General features: G+C 46.4%; 1 protein-coding gene across 1 annotated transcript in view; it reads right to left on the bottom strand.

Annotated features, from left to right (window-relative positions):
• FER1L6 (fer-1 like family member 6) overlaps window positions 1-22349 on the bottom strand; it is a 104516-nt gene that overhangs the window by 51948 nt on the left and 30219 nt on the right. Inside the window, exons 14-20 of the mRNA XM_037048486.1 lie at window positions 17782-17902; window positions 17099-17199; window positions 13435-13525; window positions 10070-10189; window positions 8511-8663; window positions 4068-4245; window positions 2385-2509 (exon numbers count right to left, since the gene is read on the bottom strand). Of these exons, the coding sequence (XP_036904381.1) occupies window positions 2385-2509; window positions 4068-4245; window positions 8511-8663; window positions 10070-10189; window positions 13435-13525; window positions 17099-17199; window positions 17782-17902 (889 nt within the window). The remainder of the gene's footprint in view (window positions 1-2384; window positions 2510-4067; window positions 4246-8510; window positions 8664-10069; window positions 10190-13434; window positions 13526-17098; window positions 17200-17781; window positions 17903-22349) is intronic.

The raw sequence follows: 22349 nt of genomic DNA, 5'->3' as shown, positions 1-22349 counted from the left end.
CTTTCTGGACAAAGAATCATTTCATGCAGCCTATAAACAGGAGCCAGGGAGTTGCAGCACAAAGCTAGCCTGTGTCAGTGACTGACATCACAAAGAACCACGTGTCTTCATCTTGCTTTTAAAAATGGAAATGTGATCTATTTTTCAGCATTCACCCATACAGTGTGATACCAAAGCAATTTATGATCCTTACAGTATCTTTCCTGCAGAAATATTTTGATATCTTCCTTGGCACTTCGGGCTATAAATGCCACTTGATAAGATTCCAGAGGTCAGCATGCATTCATTCATTCATTCAGCACATACTTATTCAGGACCTATGATGTACATGAATGAATGGGAGGGCATTGGCTTACCCTCAGAGTTGTTTCCATGAGTAAAAGGACCGTGGCTACCTTCAAGAGGTACCACACACCTCACTCAAACAACAATATATTCTTCCACTTTTCTGCCAAGGTGTCCACCACTAGCTTTTTTTCTTTAGAGCTTCCTTAAGGAGTTATTCATTATAATCATGTTACATGACATTATTTGGGAGATTGTAGTTCCATTTAGCTAAACCTTTAAAAATGGACTGAGGAAATTGGACAGGGTGTGGCTTTAACCTCAGGTACCTCTGGGACACTGGTTTCATGGGTGCCTTACATTCAACTCGGGCAGGTGATTCAGCCTCTCTCACCCACGGTGTTCCTCATTTAAATGGGGTTGGCACCTACCTTGTGGAGTTGTTATAACCATTGTTCGAGACAAAGCATATTAAGTACCTGCAACACTGTAGGTGCTCAGTGTTTATGGCCTACCCCACTCCGCCCCAACAACACTCTTTTATAAAGGAGTAAACATTTGCTGAACACCTACTATGTGTCAGTCTTGGTTCACTAAGGTACTTGTTTCTAACAAAATTGTATCCTCTGGGATTTACTCTGTTCTCTGCGGGTGCCCTGTTCTGAGAGAGGGAAACTCCATAAAGGGTTTGCCCATCAATATGAACCCAGGCAACGTGGCTCCAGCGTCTAGACTTTTAATCACTGCACTTGATGTGCTGCCTCTCAAGACAGAAAGGAGGAAGTAGTCTGCACTCTTCCGGGTTTCACGCTCATTCACTGGGAGTGGAGTCGCCTTCCTTCCGAGGTCTCTCTTGTCTCCCCTTCCAGACAGAGCCAGGCTCTCCCTTCTGTGCCCCTTGGAGGCCCAGCACTACAGGGTTCATCACAGAGTAGCTGACTCACCTGTGTGGAGGCCTGCCTGTCTCACGCCCAGACCACATACTCCTTGGGAGCAGGGGCTGGTCCCCCAGCTCCCCCGAGCCCCAGCCTGGGGCCCGGTGCAGAGCAGACACCGGCCGGAGCTGGTGAAGTGCACTCGGTGCTGGTTCCCCTATGATCACGGTCTGCACGTCGTAAATCAAAACGTGGTCTGACCCGTCACCCAGATGACGGGCCTCACTTTGGAAAGGAATGCCAGCCCTCTAACATCAACCTACCTAATGGCCACCATTCATCAATCATTCACTCCCTTAACTTTTTTATTCTTCACAACAGCCCTACTTTAAGATGACAGACCAAGGTTTGGTGAGTAAATGCAGCTAGAAAGTAGACGAGCTAGAATGAAACTTCCACTTATCAGCTGTGTCCTCTGTCTTCCCTCTCAGAGATGGGCAAACTCTTTAGGGACCTTCCCTCTCTCAGAACAGGGCACCTGCAGAGAACAGAGTAAATCCTAGAGGATATGATTGAATGAGAAAGCCTAGTGGACCGCACCGATTAGGAACCCTTTTCACATTTCAGCACTCAGGGTACAGAAGGGGGAGAAAGCCCAGAGGAAACGGGTCTCCATCCATCTCCATCAGGCCTTACAGCATCCATCAGGAAGTTGTACTTGGCAGAAGAGCGAGACACCGAATGGCAGGGATGCTGAGAGGATGCAAGTGCCCCAGCTGGTAAGCACGAAGTTGTAGTGCCAAGTCCAGGCTTCCTGACCTCAAAGCTAGAAAAATTCCTCCCCACCAGGACCCCTCAGTGAGACTGGATCGCAAGCCTGTGCGGGGCGTCTGGGTGCTGTTCTCCTGTTTGTCTACCCCCCACGAAACTTGACCTTGCTCCTGGCACTTCAGTAGGAGGAGCTCTAGGAGCCAGGTCCTGCTTTTCCTGCCGCCCTTCCTTTGTCTGAGTAACTTGCTCTCCTCGCTTCAGGACAATGGATCACACTTGAACAACAGACCCCATGTTCGTCCTTCCTTGCACCTGAGGTTTTGAGTCTGAAACACATACACACCCAGAGAGAGACACGGGAACTTGCGACGGGCCCATGCTTTTTCTTTCCTGGGGTCTGCTATGGATCAGCTGTGGGACGCAGGAAGAAAGCAGGCGGGCTTCCCTGGTTACCTTTGTGGTCTGGCAGTGGGAAAGGAACGTGACCTTGGCAAATGGGTCTGAAAGTCCGTTGCTGTCGGCCGCGATAAGGCCCCGGGCTTGGTACATGTGCGCTCTCAGCTGAAAGATATGCCGGTCTGTGGGCAGACAGGGGAAAGCGCAGGCATTAGTAGGCTTTTAGGAACAGTAAGTGCTCGTGGGTGTCCATGTGCACAGTGAGTCTGTGGGTTTATCCAGAGACGGGCAAAGGAGACCACAGCACCACCAGCGCCGGAGGCCGAATTGGAGGCAGCAAAGAGGCCATGTTCATGGACACTTGGGAGCCAGGCACTCTCCTTGGTGCTTCACTGTGGGGTTTGATCTCCATAACAACCCTGTGAGATACATATAATGATCTCCATCTGGTAAATGAGCGAAAAGCCTCACCAAAAGGCTAAAATACTTTTCCAAGTCTACAAAGCTAAAAAGTGCCAGAGCCTGGACTTCATTTCTGTCAGGTTCCAAAATCTCCTTTTCTTCCAAAAATACCACATTTTAATTCCTAGTCATTCTTCTGTTTGCACTGGTGTGTGTGTAAGAAAGTTGCCATCTCCAGAAGCTTTTCTTCTCTAACTACTGGGCCCCCAAGATTCCCCTGGCAGTCAAGGTCACTCAACATCGGAGGAGCCTTCTGTGACCCAGGAAGGCCTGGGTGTGCCGACAGGTCTCCCAGGTTCCCAACGTTGGCTCGATTTAAAACTGGGCTTCAGGCGACACGAAGGCAGAACTGCTCTATGCTACCTGAACTCCGTGGCAAGAGATGCTGCAAATCGAATCAGTTTGGAAACAGAAGCAAAACGCAACTAATACTTATAACAAAATTTAAAATTATATGGAAATGTAAGCATGATGGCATTCATAGAAAATATCTACAAAGGAGAAAGGATTACATAAAGCAATCTGAATTTCTAAAGGCAGCCAAGCCAAACCCTGGCTGGGTGGCTCAGTTGGTTGGAGCATCGCCCCATACACCAAAAGGTTGCGGGTTCAATTCCCAGTCAGGGCACATACCTAGGTTGCAGGCTTTATCCCCAGCTGGGGTATGTACAGGAGACAACAATCAATGTTTATCTCTCACATTGATATTTCTCTCTCTCCCCCTTCTTCTCTCTCTAAAATTAGTGAACATATTTTTGGGTGAGAATTTAAAAAAAATTTTAAAGCAATCAAGCCAAGAAACAAGCTAGAGAAACATGAGAGACCTCACTGATACCAGTTTCCACTGGGTCCTTACGAGGGAATGTAAATGCCCACTGTTGACAGACCAAAACCCCAGTGCCGTGAACGGGGAGAAATCTGCTTCGGTTCTACAGGTCACACCAATACAAGGACTCATTGGCATTTATATAAAACACACCTTTTGCTTAAAATTCAAACTTGACCCATATAGTCTGCCTACAGAGAAAGACCAGTTGCTCTCTCTCCATTAACAGAAAAATATCGATGTTCATTTCAGCTGTGTTAAATGACTTGACTTCATTGTTTTAGATCAGACATGGAAGGTGAGGAAGAAAACTTAGAATCTATATTAAAGGAAAGCAAATAAGTTGATCTTAAGATAAGGCACAAATAACACATGCATGTCCCCTTCCTCCCTGTTTTCTCAGGAGCTAACCGGAGATACCTAAGACCCGCTTTCCCCTTCGGGCCTTGTACCTTGGTAGACCAGGCAGGCTGGAAGATGACCGGAGCCGGCCACTGTGGGTGACATTTCTGCTTCATAGCCTGCTGGCAAGTTGTCCAGAATGGCGCCAGAGTGTCTGGTGGAGCCCAGCCACAGGTACACGTCGACTTTCGCTTGCACCGACCAGCCAGCAGACCGTTTTCCAGGAAGCTGCGGAAAGGTCGCAAGGAAGCCCACCGTGTTAATAAGAGCTGAGCGTGGGCCTTGCTCTTTGGGAAACGAGGTCCTTCCTGGATACGTAGGGACATGCCCAGGGGGTATTCAGAGAGCAGTTCTCAGGAGCTCATCTTATAACAAAACGAGACCAAAGACCCCAGTTGCCACAATGCACAGTTCCGGGGGCGGATTAAGGTGCAGTGGGGCCTGAAGCCTCAACAGGCACTGTGTTAAGCACTTCTGAGCCTTGGGTCATGTAAATCTAATCAATAGGTATGGTTATTGTCCCTATTGCTCAGAGAGGTTAGATAAGTTCCCAAAGAACACTCAGCCTTTGAGTGACGGAGCCAGGACTCAAACCCAAGAGAGATGATTTCAGACCTACACCCTGCACTTTGAACCCCTACTGACTGCCTGCCTCTTTCCACACGGAGCTGGAATCTGTCTTCCCAGACCCTCCAGGTGCCCAGAGCTCCAGCCACACCTCTACCTCTTTGCTCCATTCAGAAGGACTCAGCTGCTTCTTTCACAGATCAGGCCTCCAGGTGCTTGAAGGAACCTGCCTGCCCGTCCATGTTCTCTCTTCCAGACTAACACCTCCCATTCCTGCCCCCCTTCCTCACCCAGGGGGGCTTCTAATTCCCTTCCCCATCACCAGGATTAGGAGACTCTCCATCCCCTCTAAGGAGACCCAGGCTCCAGATCGGGCTGCATTCAGGGTTGCTGGCAAGGCCTTCACTCTGAGGATGCAACCTCTGCAGATTTTTTTGACCCTTCTAAGAGCCTTTTCTTAGTATTTCTAAGGATTTCCAACCAGTACTGTCCTCTTTTTTTACATCACTTCTTTCCCATGGAGAATCACAAAGTCCTGCTACAAGAGGCTACAACTTGCTCTGACTTTTCCCAGGCACCCACAGAGGGCCCCTGAGTCCAAAATTGGGCATAGTTGTCCACCTTCTTGTCTTGCTCTGTGCATTCCTTAAGTGGATTTTGAGCAACTCAGTTCAGCAACTACTACAAGTGCCCCTAGGAACTGCTGACGGAGTGGAGTCAGGAGGGCATCACAAAGACCCAGACACAGCCCTAGCCTCCCTCCAAGAGCTCGAGTCTAGACAAGGAGGCCAGCTTGCATTCACTTCCTCAAATGCAAAGTCAAGTGTAAGAGAGAAAGTGCTACAGGAGCAGAAAAGTAGCAGTAGATGCTTCCATCCTTTCTTTAAGACTCACATATTTCGCTGGGCTTGAGTCAGTATCATGGAGCTGGACCAGCGGAGAAGGCCCCCCAGGAAGAGGAAAGCGCAGGACAAAGGCATGGAGGCAGAAGCTCACAGTGTAATACGGGCTGATGTTCAGTGAGCACTCACTCTGTGCCAGGGATGGCTTTGCTACGAGCTTTCAGAAAAGAAAGACCTGGGACGGACGATGACCCAGACGAGGCTGAGGAAACCTGCTGGTTATGTGGAGGAGTTTGGATTTAATTCTCTAGGGAATGGGGTGCATTCTTTTTTAAAAAATATTTTATGTATTTATTTTCAGAGAGAGGGGAAGGGAAGGAGAAAGTGAGAGAAATATGAATTTGTGGTTGCCTCTGGTGTGTCCCCTGCTGGGAACTGGCCTGCAACCCAGGCATGTGCCCTGACTGGGAATCGAACCTCGATCCTTTGCTTCACAGGCCCATGCTCAATCCACTGAGCTACACCAGCCAGGGCAAACGGGATGCATTCTTTATCCAGCTTACAAACAGCAAAAGTGGTCATTCTGTTGTCGGTAGAGACAACCACTCTGTAGCTTACAACTCTCAAATTTATAAGACAAATAATTCCCAGTTCATCACTTTAATAATAATAGTAATAATAATAATAATAATAGCTAAGATGCATTGAGCACTTGTTTAATAAAGCAAATATTTATGGAGAACCTAAGGTTATTTTGCTGTAATAAAAGCAACCCCTCTGTCGTTTGTAGACACTGTAGAAATTTGGTTGGCTCACAGTGTTGTCCCCAGTGCCTGAAAGGGGCTTGGCACCCAGAAAGAGCTCAGTAAATATCTGTCGATTTGTCTACTTTTTTTCCTAATAATAATAGTAGCAGTATTTTTAACTTCACAGGCATTTCTAGCCTGGGCGTGTCTTCCCTGCCCCTCCACTTCCCCACTCTCCTCTCTCTCGGGAGCCACTGTCCAGCCCCAGCAACATTGTTGAGAACAGCCTGGTGAAGCAGGGGTAAAAAGTGAGAAAAACAATTAAAGAATGCAAATGAGCCTTGAAAACCTGTGACCGCCCATGTATAAAAATTGCATGAGACAGAAGGCTCAAGTCTTCACCTCTCCCATGCCCCGCCCACCTCCTTTGGGGTGCTGGTGAATGCCAGCTGGCTTAAAAGAAAGAGAAACCCTGGCCAGTCAGAAAAGGGAGAGAAAGATGTTGAAGTTGGTCCATCGGTATTAGTAAGAGAAAGGGTTGTCTGTCTTGTGGTGGTTTCACTTTCTCTGCGTCCTAGAGAGCTGGATGGAAAACTGGAGGCCTGAGAAGGAGAGACTGACCCAGGGGTGTGGAGCAGAAGACAGGAGAGGAATGGGGGGCGAGAATGAGAAGGGGCCTCTGGAGGTAGCGTCGGGTAAACTGGCTTGGAGAGGAGACTCCAGAAGAAAAGGAAAGGAAGGCTGAGCATCACCTTCTGGCTGGGCTCTAAGTGAATGGAAGTTTCCTTTTAGTAATGAATGGATGGCCTTTCCTGCCCTTTGGCCACTAGGGGCACTGTGGGTATGAGACAGAAGGGGGATAACTCTGGGATGGTGCCCTGGGCTGAGCTCAACGAATTCTGTTTCAGCATTGTTAGTGGCATTGTGAGTATATTTAAATTAGAGAACAAGAAAGACCATGGACCCAGGGACCATCAGATCCTGGTGGCTGTTACAGATTTATCGTTCCTCAGCCACACTCCTTTAGATGAGGCACCTTCGTTTCCTCTAGACTCATATTCCCCAGACTGGGCCCCTAAGAATGGTGGCTTCCTAAAATGCACACATAGCTATCCCAGACGAATCAGATCAGCAAGCCTGGGCTGTCAGAGTTGAAGCGACTGCAGGACTTCTCAGAGCCTTCATGAGTGGCATTCAAGGGGCAGACTCAACCACGACCTCCCAGAGGGGCCTGAACAAGGCATGTTTACGGAGCCACTTGAAGGCCAGTTGTTCCCTGGAATCTCCTTTGAGAAACCGCCGGCCTGGAGGTTCTAGATTTACCTCCTTTGTCTTACTGCACCTCCTGAGGCCCAGCGAAGACACGGGGGCGAGTGGCAGGTGGGCGAAGACTTTGTCTGCCTGGCGGGGCTCTTCCTTTCTTTCAGATTTACCGGTTTAGTGAGGAGAAGAGCGCCCAGGGCACCAGCAGGAAGGGAGTTAAAGGCCTGGGAGGATGATCAAAGCAGGACTAAAGATAGTTCTGCTGAGTCATCTTATTGAGCTGCGTCATCCTGTCCGTACAATTGAATTCAACAGAGTTTACAAAGCTGTCACCCGAGACCATCCCGATGGTGGAAGCAAAATACAGATAATGAAGCCAGTCAGGTAGCCTCTGGCTGTATTTGTTGTTTGTTCTCATTTTAAATAATGCCAGGATACATCAAAATATTTAGGAGGCGAGCAACGGGTCACTGATTTTCTAGTATTTTTAGCACAGAGCCTTCTAAAACGATTTGCTATTTCTGAGACAGATAAATGTTTCTTGTGACCTCAGAATTTCTTGGATGGAGCAAGTGGAAGAAAAATCCTGATGTGGTGAGTAACTTGGGTAAAAACGTCCTTTTTCAGTTACAAGTCATTACAGGGGCAGAATCGTTAAGATCGTTTCACACGCATGACAGAAAACAGCACGCGGAGCCCCGGACACTTTGCTGGGTACGAAGGAGACAGGATCTAGGGACATCCTCCAGATATGGGATGCCCATTTGTCTGAATGCCCGTGGTCCCTGGGTGACAGCTCTGGGTGATGTGCACGCTGTGTGCTTTGTATGCAGTCCACTTAATTCTCGACACCAGCTCCATTTGATTGAAGAACAGGATATGAAGAAATGCTAAGTATAATAACTTACTGAAGGTCACACAGCTAATAAGTATTAAGCCTGGCATTCTGTTATGGATTAAATTGTATTCCTTAGACCTTTGAGACCCTTGGGGAAGAGTCAGAGATATGAATACCAAGAATGCTGAGCAAACCAGGAAAACCCCCATCTTTGAGTCAAAAATAGTGCAGACTTACTTTGAGGAAATGAGTTTTGATGGTTCCACAGTATTTGCCCCTCTGCTCCCCGACGGGGGAGTAGAGCAGGTCTTTGGAGGCGATGCGGGCGTATGCTACCCTCTTGTTGTTGCTGAGCATCCAGAGGAAGACGTCAGGGATGGTGTGTTGTGGCTGCAGGGATGGAGGGGAATGGATCTGATAGGCTGGGGGTTAACAAGCCCATGCCCAGAGTTCTCTGATCCTAAAATATCTCTGCAATCAAGCAGTGAAATGTAGCTTCTTTGAAAAGAGAAAGCTTTAGATCGTGAATTAGCAGTGCATGTAAACCCTGTTCGCCGCACTGCTCACTGTACTTTAATGATATGCAAATTGGACCAAAGGTTTGGCATCTTTAGTGGCCTGCTTTTCTCCATCTGTAAAACAGACATTTTCTATACCTTCCCATGGATTTTTCCCCCCAATCTTATAATAGTGTTTTAGCTTCAAGCATTGGGACTCCTAAGAACCAGGTAACATTTCCAGAACATTCAAATTAAAAAATTCTATGAATGTCTTTCTATTTGCTCTCGGAAGGGAAAACAATTCCACATGGACTTTATACCTAAAATAGAATTGCAAGCATTTTAGCTCCATTTTAAATGGTTATTCAGGAAAAACTTGATTAAATTGTACAGAAAATTATGTTTTGGAATTGAGCTAGTCAACACAGGAATTGCAGAGATCCCTGCCAAGAGGCCTATTATGATATGAGAGTTTGAAATGTGCATTTCTGAACCCGCATCGCTACTGAAACAGAAGGGAAGTTCGGTGTCCTAGACTAGGCAGCAGCATGGCTCGGCTGGAAGCGATTCCTCTGTGGTTCGAAACCCCTGACACGCTGGTGTAACTGGCATCCTCCTGGGGTATCCCTTCTCCCCCGACATGGAAGCAAACATTTTCCTGGCCACAGGGCTAGTCAGTCACAGACCTGAAGCCCTGGTGCCTGCTTTGAGCCTTCTGGGTGTCTACTGAAGTCCCTGCATCTGCTAGAATGACTGCCTGTCTCACCGTTTATTACGCCTGCAGACAATGGTTGATTTACAAGAAATACAACTTTTGAGAACAACAGAAGCAGTAAACCTGTATCTCTTCCTGCAACCTTCCCACACAAAACCCCGTGTCTGACAGAAGCAAATATCCTTTTTAGATCATTCTAGAAACCCCCGGAAGACACTAGTTACAACTAACTTACAAATGAGAAGCTGACTGAACCTTTACTGGCCACGAGTTTAAATCTTCTGTTGAAAACTTATCAAGGATCCTGTGCTAATTTTGACTTTTCTTGAGTCCATTAAGGAACATGCTTTTTATTTCTGCTGAATAGTCAAGTTTCATTTTTTTAAAATCAATAAAGCTGTAGCTAGTTGGCTTAATTTTAAAATCTCATTTTTCACCCCTAAACTAACGGTGCCTGGTCAGCTCTGCAGGGTTTCGGGAGACAACACTGTTCTGTCTCTCATCCTTATCAACATTCCGACGCCACCAGGAAGACATCTGGCCTGATCTTCCACATGAGGATTGCTGTTCGAGTTGGTTACCTCGTCCACAAGAAACCGAATTTTTTCCACAAAATTTTGGGCTTCATGGATCATTTCATCGAGTGATAACTTTTTCTTCTGCTGCTGAATGATCCCCTTGGCCTTCTTGGCCATCGCGTCCTGAAACAAGACAAGAATCAGTACAGATCTTTCTAGAAATCTGGACAACAGGCATGGCCCTGTTGCTGGGGAATCCTGAAGGTTGCATGAGTTCCACACTGAGCCACTCACGGGGGCTCTTTCAGGGCCCCCCACTGAGCATGCTGCCCCATTTAATACAAAATTCAGAGGAATGTAGAGACCATGAACATCATCTCACTTTCCTCAGACAGATGAGAAGCTGAGTCCCAGAAGAGTCAGAAGTTTGTCAGGGTCCCATGAACAGCTCTGGCAGACAAGGCCCAAATCTAGCTTTTCTGATACTAGCAACAACTATACTAACAGCAGCTAAAATGTATTAAGCTCTTATTCTGGGCTGGGCAATGTTCTAACTTCTATACTAATTCTCCTGGCAACCACAGCTACCTTAGTAGTGAGAGTAGGTACTTGTATTCCCATTCTACAGCCAGGACATAGAGTAATGCATCTCTGAGAGGCGAGCTGGAGTTGACCCCCAGCTGAGCCCAGAGTCCAAGTCTTAGTTATGCTTCTCACCACCTCTTCCTAGAGGCCTGGTGGACGCTTTCAGACCAAGGCAGCATCGTTTGAGAAATTCTGCCAAGGAGCTCAGTATGAATGAGTGAATAACATCTGAAAGTGTTTACTCTGATTCGTTGGCTCAGCCCACATTTATGCACTTAGGGAAAAGTCTCAAACACTTCACAGGGATTTCAAAGGCCCTGTGCGAGCTGGCCCTGCCCAGTCCCTGCTTTCTCCCGCAGGGCTTCACTCAATGTGCCCCCGGGTGGCCCTGAAACGTGCGAGCGAGCGTGGTTCATTCTTCCAGACGGGTGTGCAGCTTCCTCTTCCACAGATGTTCCTCCTAGGCTCTGCACAGCTGGTTTCCTCTCTCTTGCCTGAACTTAAATGTCACCCTGGCATCACAGCACCTTTAAACATTTCCTTCACTATCATGACCTCTAATCATTTTCTTTATCTATCACTTACCGGTTTATCTCTGTCTCCCCCACTAAAGTGTAAACATCACTAGTTCTTAACCAGGCATTCTCCGAATCTAGCGGGGCTCCTGGCACATGGCAGGTGTTAAAATAAATGTCTGTTAAGTGAGCCAACTAGGCAATACATTGATAAGAAGAAAAAGGATGGATCAGACAGAGAGAACAATTACATAAGACATCACCTAATAATTGAGGGTTCAAAATGGCAGAAGCATAGATGCGTGGAAGGAGAGTAATGGGAGCTAAGGCTGGGATGCTAGGTTAGAACAAGAGAGCGGACAGCCCTGTCCCTCTGAGAAATGTGGACATTGTCCTGTGAATGATTAGGATCACCGGTGTTTCTTTAAAACAACCGTGACCTGGTCAGGTTTGCATTTTAGAAAGCCGCTGTGGTTGTGGCTAGGAAGAGGGGTTAAATCAAGACAATCACAGAAGTCCATGATGGAGACACAGAGGCACGCACTCTGGGCAGTGATTCTGGGGATGAAGAAGTGGGAGAAGCTCCAGAGCCCTTAAGGGACAGAATCAACAGGGCCTGGGGTCAAACTGACTGTTTAGGGCGAGAGGAAAGGATTCCAAGTGAATTCTTAGGCTTCTATTTGGAGCAACAAGTGTAGCGGGCCAGTACAGGATGGGGGGCCAGGTTAGGTGGTGGGGCATGAGTACAACATGTGCATTTTTGAGTGTGAGCTGCTCTGAGACAAGCAGGGGGCACGTCCATTGGGAGGCTGGAAATACAGGTCTGGAGAGGAGCAGGGAGGGCTGGGCCATGACAGAGACAGCGAAACCATGAACTTGCTCAGGCCGACTGTCGGGTGCTGAGAAGACAACAGGGCCATATGGGCGATGGGTAGGGATGACGCTGACAAGGCAAGGAGGGCAGTCACAGTGCTGAAGAACTGGCCTGGAGGCAGATCCTCTCTACGGTGGGGACGGGCCTGCCTATAGCACAGAAAATGAGTGCACAAACCTCCACTATTTTTCTGGAAAGAAGGATGGACCAGGAGTTTTGAGACTTGAGTTTGAGTCTCTAGATGATGAGCAACTAGCTGTGACCTTTAAAAAATCATTGAATCTCTCTGGATACAACTCACATCTTTAAACTATTCCTAGTGAGTCAGACACTGAGTAATTTTTCTTTGCAGAATTACCATGACCTCCTATAAACTGTCCCTTGGGGCCATTGCTGGACTGAGTCCAGGAGGTAAGATAAGCCAGGGTCTGACTTGGTCTGGCATTTCTCAGTCATCCCTTACTCAGCAGGGACTGAGCACCCATAAGGCACCCGCACCTTGCAGGGTCTCCGTGACAGAGATGGGTACGTGCTAGAGCCCTGTTCTCAAGAAGTCCTTACAACTTAAAAAAGTACTTTGTATTTTAAAATTATAGCTGATGTACAATTTTATATCAGTTTCAGGTGTACAACCCTATGATAAGACATTTATATAACTTATGATTACCCCCAATAAGTCTGGTACCCACCTGGCACCATGGAAAGCTATTACAATATTATTAACTACATTCTTTATGCTGTGCTTTATATCCCTGTGACTGTTCTGTAACTACCAGTGTGTAATTCTTAATCCCTTCACCTTGCATTCACCTCCCCGCCCCACCAAATGTTCTCTGCATCTATGAGCCTGTTTTTGTTCCGCTTCTTCATTTATTTTGCTTTTTAGATTTCACATGGAAGTGAAACGATCTGGCATTTGTATTTCTCTGTCTGACTTATTTACCTGAACATAATACCCTATAGGTCCATGTTGTTGCAGATGGCAAGATTTCATTCTCTTTTTATGGCTGAATCCTATTCCACTGTAAACGTTTACAACTTTGCTTACAACTTTTTTCTTAATGGGCGGAAACCAAGAAGAGGAAGCATAGTTATTTGCTTGGTTGTTGTTTTTGCTCTCTCAGCTTATGAGACAGAAGTGAAAGAGTGAAAGAGTGAAAGTGAAAAGAGTTTACAGCCTTTGACAAAATGCAAATATCAAGAAAATGAACAAGGGGAAATCCAGCAGAATAGGACGCAGGACTGGTGGGCTTCCAGCTTGCTCTTGTAAACATTCAATAAATGCTAGTTCCTTTGCAGGTCGTATTTCCTTCTTACTTATGCATCTACGTCACACAGATGTATGACCTTGAAAACCTTCTCCTCAGGTAGCCTCTGACCTATGCCTTATCCCTGAGGGTTATTTTTAAAGCACATTTCAATTCTCTTCAAAGTATAAATAGATTTGCACATACCAGCTCCTGCCAACAGAGCGTGAGTCGTTTCTTATCTAAAGTAGTTTGGTTCAACATCTTGGGCTTTTTCTCTGCTTCAGAGACAAAGGCACTAGAAGAGAACAATTTTGAAACCTACTTAGGAGAAATTCATTTATATAATTCCTGAGATTTATAAATATAATCCTTGCAATACAATGGCAAAGTTGATGAACTCACAGAACCAAGATTTGTCATTTAAGATTAAGCAATGATGCACCAACTTCTCTAAGCAACAAAATGAGATTTTTTTTCCTTATCTGGGAAAAAAATGATGCCTCGACCCCACAGGAGGGATAAATGTTCATTTTTCCAGTTTCTTTCAGTACATACCTATTATGATTGCTGTTCAAGTTTATATCAACAAACAAATAATAAATCGGCCTTCCTTCATCTTACAAATTTAACACACACCAAAGGTACCTGAAAATTTGTTTGTAAAGCAAATATCTTAGACTCAATACTGGGCTGTGTCTCCATATTTTTTTAAACTGTAAAAAGAACTGAAGAGTCATTTTGAGGAATGGAGTTAAAAATGTGTTCAATAGGAAAATGGTAAAAATTATGAATACAGTTGAAGAGATATAAATGGCTTTGAAACTTGGAGAAATGAGATATTGCCTTAATCAGAGATAACTTAAGTGCAATATCATTTTCATCTATTAAAAATCTATAAAGGACACGTGGACAAAACCAAAGGAGGGTAGGATCAAGGGTGGGAAGTGGGGATGGCTGGGGCGAGGGGAGTGGTCGGGGGAAACGGAGATGACTGTACTTGAACAACAATAAAAACATTAAAAAGGTGTGATGGGTGTCCAGGCTGGGGAAGAAGTCACTATTCTCCGTTCTTTGAGCAGGTACATTGTCAGAATGTTTCAGAGGCGACTTTACAGCACCTGTCAACGTTTAAATGTCTATGTAATTTAATTCAAATTTTCACGAGAATTCTATCCTTTAAAAATAACTGAACAGTTTGTAAGTATATGTTTACAAAACACTGTTTACTGGGGCATTGTTCACAGGGGCGAAGAAATGGCAAGAACTTCGATATCAGGGACTAGTCAAAACGCTGACCCACCCGATGGATTGCACAGTGAGGATGACGGTGACGTCCTGCTCTAGAAGGACGCCAGTGATAGGTCGTTGAGAAAGAAGGCGACCTGCTGAACGAAGTGTGTGCTGGCTCTCAGGGAGAGAAGTAGAGCATTTTTATGGGGGGGGGGGTGTGTGTTTGCAAATGCTCAGGAGAAAATACAAAAGGAAAATTGAAACCCCTCTCAGGAGAGTGGGATTGGAGAAAGCATGGAGAAAATTTTACTGGTTACATTCCTGCATTTTCCTTTTTTTTCTTTTGTAAGAAGAGCACTGTAGTGCTTCCCTGATGAAAGANCACAGGGGCGAAGAAATGGCAAGAACTTCGATATCAGGGACTAGTCAAAACGCTGACCCACCCGATGGATTGCACAGTGAGGATGACGGTGACGTCCTGCTCTAGAAGGACGCCAGTGATAGGTCATTGAGAAAGAAGGCGACCTGCTGAACGAAGTGTGTGCTGGCTCTCAGGGAGAGAAGTAGAGCATTTTTATGGGGGGGGGGGTGTGTGTTTGCAAATGCTCAGGAGAAAATACAAGAGGAAAATTGAAACTCCTCTCAGGAGAGTGGGATTGGAGAAAGCATGGAGAAAATTTTACTGGTTACATTCCTGCATTTTCCTTCTTTTTCTTTTGTAAGAAGAGCATTGTAGTGCTTCCCTGATGAAAGAAATCAATGACAAAAGAGACGAGAGGGGACGTCCAAGACGCCACTCCTGCCAGAGCTCTGCCCCTGGCCAGTGGAGGCCTCGTTGGGAAGTCTCTTTGGATTTCTAGTCAGGTTACATTTCCTCTTAATCTCTAGAAGGAATTAAAAGCATTATATTTCAAGGAGGGAGTCTTGTCTTCACTCATCCACCTTCCCTAGAGGCACCAGGAATTTCAGCCCATTCCACTCCCGAGACGGACCAGCCCGGTGAGGTTGGAGGAACACTGCTGACTTGCCTCTCTCCCTTGCTTGCAGCGGGAAAAACAACTTATTTCCTCATCAAAATCGGGATAGGTGACCCCGGCACCAGTTTCTGTTCACCTGTCTTTCAGCCCCAGCCTGCGGCCAGCTGGGGGCAGCCTCCTCACCTCCACGCGGCAAATGGTCTGTCCCTTCCTGGGGAAAGCCCCGAGGGCCAGCTGTCCCACCCCAAATGGGCAGGGGGCACCAGGAAGCCCTTCAGGACTGCAGGTCCAAGCTGCTTTCTCAACCCAGGTTCACCTAATATAAAACTAACATTTTCATCCCTGTCTAACCCCTATGGATATTTTTAAGTTGATTCTAGACTTGAAAGAGGAACGATCGTTGCCCCAAGGTAACCCCCAACATAGAAAAGTTATTGAGCTATTGATTTGCCCAGAAACAGTTTCTAAAACTATGAGCTCATGAAGCTTTTTAAAGATGCTTAATAGGAATTGCCGGTGGCATTGAGCTCACAGCAGGGGTAGCACTGGCGTATATATTGCTTCTACGATGTAAAACCAGAAAGAAATTCAAATAGGAAAAAAACCTACATATTTATTTCTTTGCTTTCCTTTTTTTACAATAAAAATGCTTGGGTAGTGCAGACATTAGGAAAGCTAGAACTTGAAAAACAGAACACCATAACAGGAGAAAGAAGGGGAAGGGCCAAGTCAAGGAACCTGTATAAACGACCCACAGACAAGGACAACAGTGTGGGGAGAGGATTGAATGTGGAAGGTGGGTGGGCAGGGCAGGGGAGAGCAATGGGGGAAAATGGGAACAACTGTAATTGAACAACAATAAAAAAATAAAATAAGAACAGAACACCAGAATGTTGCTGTCCCCTATCTACTGGTTTTTGCCTTCCATCAGCTGAATGATGTTGTGAAAGGTAGGTTGGAGAAGCCCACAGGGCAAGGACTTGAGTCTCATTTCTAACCATCCACTTTAAAGAAATGAAAGTCCTCTCTCTAATAGTCTGTGAAGGACTGAATTCTGCAAATAACCAAGTGAGTGCTGCTGGAAGCGAATTCTTCCTAGCTGAGCCTCGAGAGAACTCGGTCAAGGCCTCAACGGTAGTCTGCGAGACGCTCAGGGCAAGGGACCCAGCTGCGCCCACAGAAGCTGTGAGATCGTACATACTGTGTTAAGTCACTAAATTTGAGGGTTACTTGTTACTCCGTATTTAGTGACTGATACACTATTTTTTGCATCTTTGATTGTATTGTGCACCTCCTGGGAAAAAGAGTCATTCATTGCTTCTTATTAATGCGTTATATGACAAGTTCTATTAAATGGTATTTGATATAACTGATCCACAGACTCTCAGTGTAATTACTGAGCATCTACCCAATGCAGAGAACCATGCTGGGCACTGCCGGCATTTTTCTTGTTTCATAAAGACTCTCAGCAGTGAGTCTTGATCTCCTTTCTTTCTCCCTCTGCTTTATGTTTCAGTTGCTAATGTTTCAGGAAGCAGCCGTCATCCCTCTAGAGCCAGCTAAGCTCCCGAACAAAATAAAGATGGACGCATCCCGCCTGGATCCACGTGAAACGGACTATTTCCTAAGATAATTAAAAGCTGACTCCATGCAGCTGGTACCTGCTCTGACTGATGAAGTCATCGAGCACCGTCTTCATCTTCTCCTCCGGTGCTTCCTCCGAAACCTTGACCAAGGCTTTCACCTCTTCTATGCTTTCTTCCTGAAAACAAACCACGGAGGTGGGGAGAGGAATGATGGGAATGAGACATTGCGCTGGAGATACCGATTGCACCATTCCGGAAATAGTGTTTAGCTGTCTTTGTTTGTATTAGAAATGAAGATTTCCTCCGTTATCTCACGCCTGAACTGGGAAACGTTACCGCATGCTACTCTGAACCTTTCTTTTCTTAACTGGATTTGGGCCTGATCTTGTGGAAAATTATCCACCGTGTTAGGGACTCAGGATTTTATACTAGGTGAAGCCAGGCTGTATCAGTGTTGTGAGAAAGTTGTCAACACCTGCCCTTTGGAGATGAGGAATACAGCCCACCTTGGGTCCTACATCAGTAAGACGCAGAGCAGGGATCTGAATTCAGACAGTCTGATTCAAAGTCCAGGCATTTTGCAAAATGTATTCCTGTTCCCCTGGGTCCATTGGTAGAAGAGTCCTGTGCCCTCCAAATGCAACAATCTCAGTGTATTTGTATCTAAACCAAGGCCAAGACCTTCTCCTGGGTAGATAAAAGAATCTTTCTACCTCCAGCTTCCCAGTGTTCACATCCACCACCTGGCAGTTACCTACCAGCAAGTCTGCCATTTTCTCCAGCACGTTGGACCAGTACAGCCTAAATGTCTGGTCCCCCCAGGAACTGGTGAAGTAGACACAGGGCTTCTTGGCCTCAAATGGCAAGTAGTTGTAATTCCTGTGAAAACACATTAGGTCTGGACATTCGTTGGCAATCAGCATTTTTCAGGCAATTCTATTTACCTGTTCATGTTTTGTATGATCTTTGTGGGGTGAACAAAACTATCAGACTATTAACTCCGCCCTTAGCCTGTACTTGGGACTCATGAACAATAACCAAGGAACAGTATGTGGCCACAATGCACAGGTACCAACAGCTGCTGCTATCAGACCCAGGGCAAAGCTCAGAAATAATCACCAGAGGGCAGGATTTGTCAGGCGAGCCTTCTTCAAGGAAGTAGGTTGTTAACTGAGAGAGGAAAGGGTGGTGGTAGCTGGGAGCTAACATTTCCCTTTAATGTCTATATGCTAGGCAATGGGTAAGGATCGCTTGAAATAACATGTATTTAGCTGAAATTTCCAGAGAAATGTAGGAGGGTAATAATAGTATTAATGAGGATTAAGGCATGTGTTTCAAACTTCAGTATTCCATGGCTTGCCTGCCATCCATTCCCTCATCCATTCATCCATCAACCCATCCATCCATCCATCTATCCTTCCACCCATCCATCCATCCATCCCTCCATCCAATATGTATCATTACCAGGCATTAGTGCTAATAATATAGGTGACTCACTTGGCTAAGAAGGGACAACAGAGATGTCAAACTAGCTAGCAGGGGAAATGTAGAGCTAAAGAGAATTTTGAGGGTGACAGTTGGGTATGCTCCAATGTGGATGAGAAAAAGTCAGTTAACCGGAGACACTGAAGACAAGAAAGAGGGAAAGAATTTGTCAATTTTAGTTCCCAAGGAGGAAAGGAATGAGAGTGAAGGGGGTTGAGGTAGGAGAGGCTGTAGCAAAAAGGCCAAGTTCCCTACCTCATGACAGCTACATGTTTAACTAGGATTCCCCCCCACACCCCTGTAATTTTCCCACAAGCACCCAGTGTGAAAAAATGTGGAAGGAAGACCAAAGCAAATATCTAGGGATGGGTGTGGTGGGACAGACAGGTGGCCCCGATAAATATAGACAGTGTTTGCAGTCACATGTTTATGGGGGTGGGGGGGAGAGAGAGTGAAGGAGGGAGAGAGAGAGAGAAACAAAGGAGGAGGAGGAGGAGGAAGAAGAGGAGAAGTTGTTTCATTTACATCCCCAAAAGCTGAAGAGAACTTCAGCCTGAAAGAAGGCATGATTGTTGTTTTGTTTTAGCTCTCCAGCCCAAATTTCTTTTGGAGATCATGCCCTGTGATCTGTTCTGCAGAAAATAAACCAGTAGGTGTCCGTTGAGGAGAGAAGCCAAATAAATTCTTGGCAGAAACTAAGGTTGTTATTACAGCAAGAAAACAAAATATAAAATAAGAGAGGTTAGAATCAAAAATACTTTTCTCTCTTTTCAAAATTACTCCACTGAGAATCCTGTGACTGAATAAATTCCCTCTCATGCTGTGCTTTGTTTCAAGGTTTCTTTGGTTTGGGTTATTTTCTGCTAATGATGTTCAAGGCCTTTGTCTCTTTGGCTCCCAGGGTCCTCCTGGTCTCACTGGGTCTTACTGTGTCTGTGTGGACCAGGATGCTGTGGGCTCTCAGGTGAATTACGGTGCAGATGGAGGGTGGCAGATGGGAGGGCACCATGTTGCCAGTGGGAAGAGAGGGCTGCCAGTTTGAACAGCTGCCCTGACCAGCCTTGTGACTTTGGGCAAGGGTAGGCCTGGGATCTGAGAATCAAATGATCACCCATCACTAGGTGTCTTGTGCACCAGTCTCATTCCTGAGCTCCAGCCCAACACGTAAATTATACGTGAATGCATGCAACTTGCAAAACTGGGAAGCCCCGAACAAGCACACAGTGACATTTTAAATGCCACGTTAAACCACCCCTTATAAGGTAGTATTTTAATGGAGGCAACAGTCAAATAATTGTGTATATGTGTATGTATAGTATATAAAATACTATATGTATGTGCATGCATGTTTCTGTGTGCACATATGTAGAGGTCTATTATAGACAGAGGCCCCTTCAATGCAGCTGCTGCTACCCTGGCTTGCCATTATGTGGACAGATCCTCAATACGGCGACTGAGAAATACACAGAAAGCCCCCAAAATACCAACATGACTTATTCTGGTCTCCTCGAGCCAGCTGGCCAGCGTTAATATGAGCTGCATCCAAGGGTTCCTGGAGACCTCTCCGGCCCTCCCTAGCCCTTCCCACACTACACCCCCTGACACTGTCATCAGTGGTCAAGAATAGGCTGGCCCCACGAGGCGGGGGAGGTTCTCGCTGCCTGGCCCTGGGGAGAGGATGCAGAGCAGGTCCCAGGAGTCTCGGAGAAGGGCTGCAGACCCTGCCACAGGATCCACCATCGAAGCTCTCAGTTTTAAAAAGGGGGAGAGAAGATGTTGAGGGGCTGGGGAATTTGGGGTTCTTTTGGGGTGTGTAAAGGAGGATAGACAGCCAAGTGTGGCTGCATGGGACCTGGAAAAGGCCCCAAAGAAGATGGCCCACAGAACGGGGTAAGGTGGTCACTGGGAGAAGGAAGTGGTCCATGGGAGGGACAGGACCTCATTAGAAAATGTGGGGTATGCTCAAAAATGAGAGGACAACAGCTGAGATTATTTCCACTTACACCTTCCTACTTTGTCCCAAAGACTCTCTCTCCATCCCTTAAGCCCCTTCTCATCCTTTAGGATGTCACCTTTTCTGTGACCTTTCCCAACTCATCACTTCCTCCTAAGGCAGAGTTAGTCACCCACTCCCCCTCTCTGCTTCCAGAGTACGCCATGCCCGACCACATACGGCAACACCTTGACTCGTTCGGAAACAGTTACGAGCTACCCTGTGCGAGGGATATGTGTTAGTGCGGAGATACATGTGTTATGTGTTAAGATGCGCAGATACACAGTGATAACGTGGGCCCTGCCCTCAGAATGCTCCCAGTCTAACAGGGAGACAGACAGACAGACAGTGAGCATGTCTTCCTGCAGCGTCATTGGTGCTTGGAGGTGAATATAAAGTTCAAATCAGACTTGAGATTCAGGAAAGGGAACTTGATCTTCCTCTAGAAGGTTACTGGGAGCCAGCGGTTCTGAAGGGGATCTGTTGCCTGGCAAAGGGAAGGGCAGGTTTAAAAGGACCAGAAGCAGCAGTTTGGGGGATGGTCAGGGCCACTGTACAGCTGGAGGAAAGGGGGAGTTTGGGGAGGGGTGGCTGGAGATGAAGGTAGAAGAGAAGAAGATGGGGATTGAAAAACTCAGTCAGGGCCTCTGAAATTAATCCTGAAAGCCACTGGCAGCCAAAGGATGGTGTCAATTAGGGGAGCCACTGGTTCAGAAGGACAGTTTGGTAAATTTCTCGAACATCCGAGGCAGGTAAAAGGTTTTTAAAATAATCCAGACGAAGATAGAACTGGAAAGCATTATGCTGAGTGAAATAAGCCAGGTGGTAAGGGACAAATACCATGTGATCCTCACCTTTAACCGAAACATAATCAACAAAAGAAAAAAGCAAACAAAATATAACCAGAGTAATTGAAACTAAGAACATTCTAACAATAGCCAGAGGGGAGGCAGGAGGGGACAGTGGGGAGAAGGGTTTTCAGGAACTACTGTAAAGGACACGTGGACAAAACCAAGGGGGAGGGTGGAAGCAAGGGAGGGAGGTGGGTTTGGAGGGGGTGGGGAGAGGGGTGGGGGAAAAATACAGACGACCGCAATTGAACAACAATAAAATAATCTAAATTAAAGAAACGAAATAACCCAGACGAAGACGCCGACTGCCAAGATGAAAGAAATGGCAACAGATAGGAGCAATACTTAAGATCTAGAATCAACCAGGCTTTATCTCTGAGTGGATGTGGGCCGGAAGAAAAAGCAGAACAACCATCAACTTTGCTGCTCTGAGGACTCAGAGGACGGCAGGGTCATCTGTGATCTGGGGAGGGCAGGGAGGGAAGCTACCTTCTCTGTGCTGACAATGAGCCTGGGAACGACATAGGGACCCCCGAGGGGAGGGGTCTGGATCTGCTGTTCAGGAAAGAAGCCTGCCTGGGAAAAGAGACTGTGAGCCCGTCTTTCTAACAGGGTCAGGAAGCCATGCGCCCGTGCCCAGAGTGAGAGTCTAGATGGAGTGGAGCAGAGAGAGGAGCACACCAGTGAGGTGGGTCCAATCTCCTCGCACGTCAGTGACAAACGCAATGTTCTCTTTTGGGAATCCATGCAAAGAGTGACGTTTTTATTCAGAGTCCGAGGCTCAGACACAGAGGACCTCACTATGCGTGGCTTTCCCTTCTCATAAATCACTTGGTTGGTGCTTGAACCCCCTTCTTAAAACAGAATTCTGTCATTTTTACTTCTCTTAGCACGTTGAAATTTTACGTGGGTTCAAGGTCAGTGAGGATACATGCAGGTGCCCCCGCTGTTTTCTGAAATAGTCTTTTCTGGCAGCTAGCAATTTTTTTTTTTTAGT

The sequence above is a fragment of the Sturnira hondurensis genome, unplaced genomic scaffold (assembly GCF_014824575.4).
Source record: "Sturnira hondurensis isolate 20B ecotype Veracruz unplaced genomic scaffold, ASM1482457v3 Scaffold0006413, whole genome shotgun sequence".
In the NCBI taxonomy this organism is placed as follows: domain Eukaryota; kingdom Metazoa; phylum Chordata; class Mammalia; order Chiroptera; family Phyllostomidae; genus Sturnira; species Sturnira hondurensis.
This window is presented reverse-complemented; position numbering and strand designations above follow the sequence as displayed.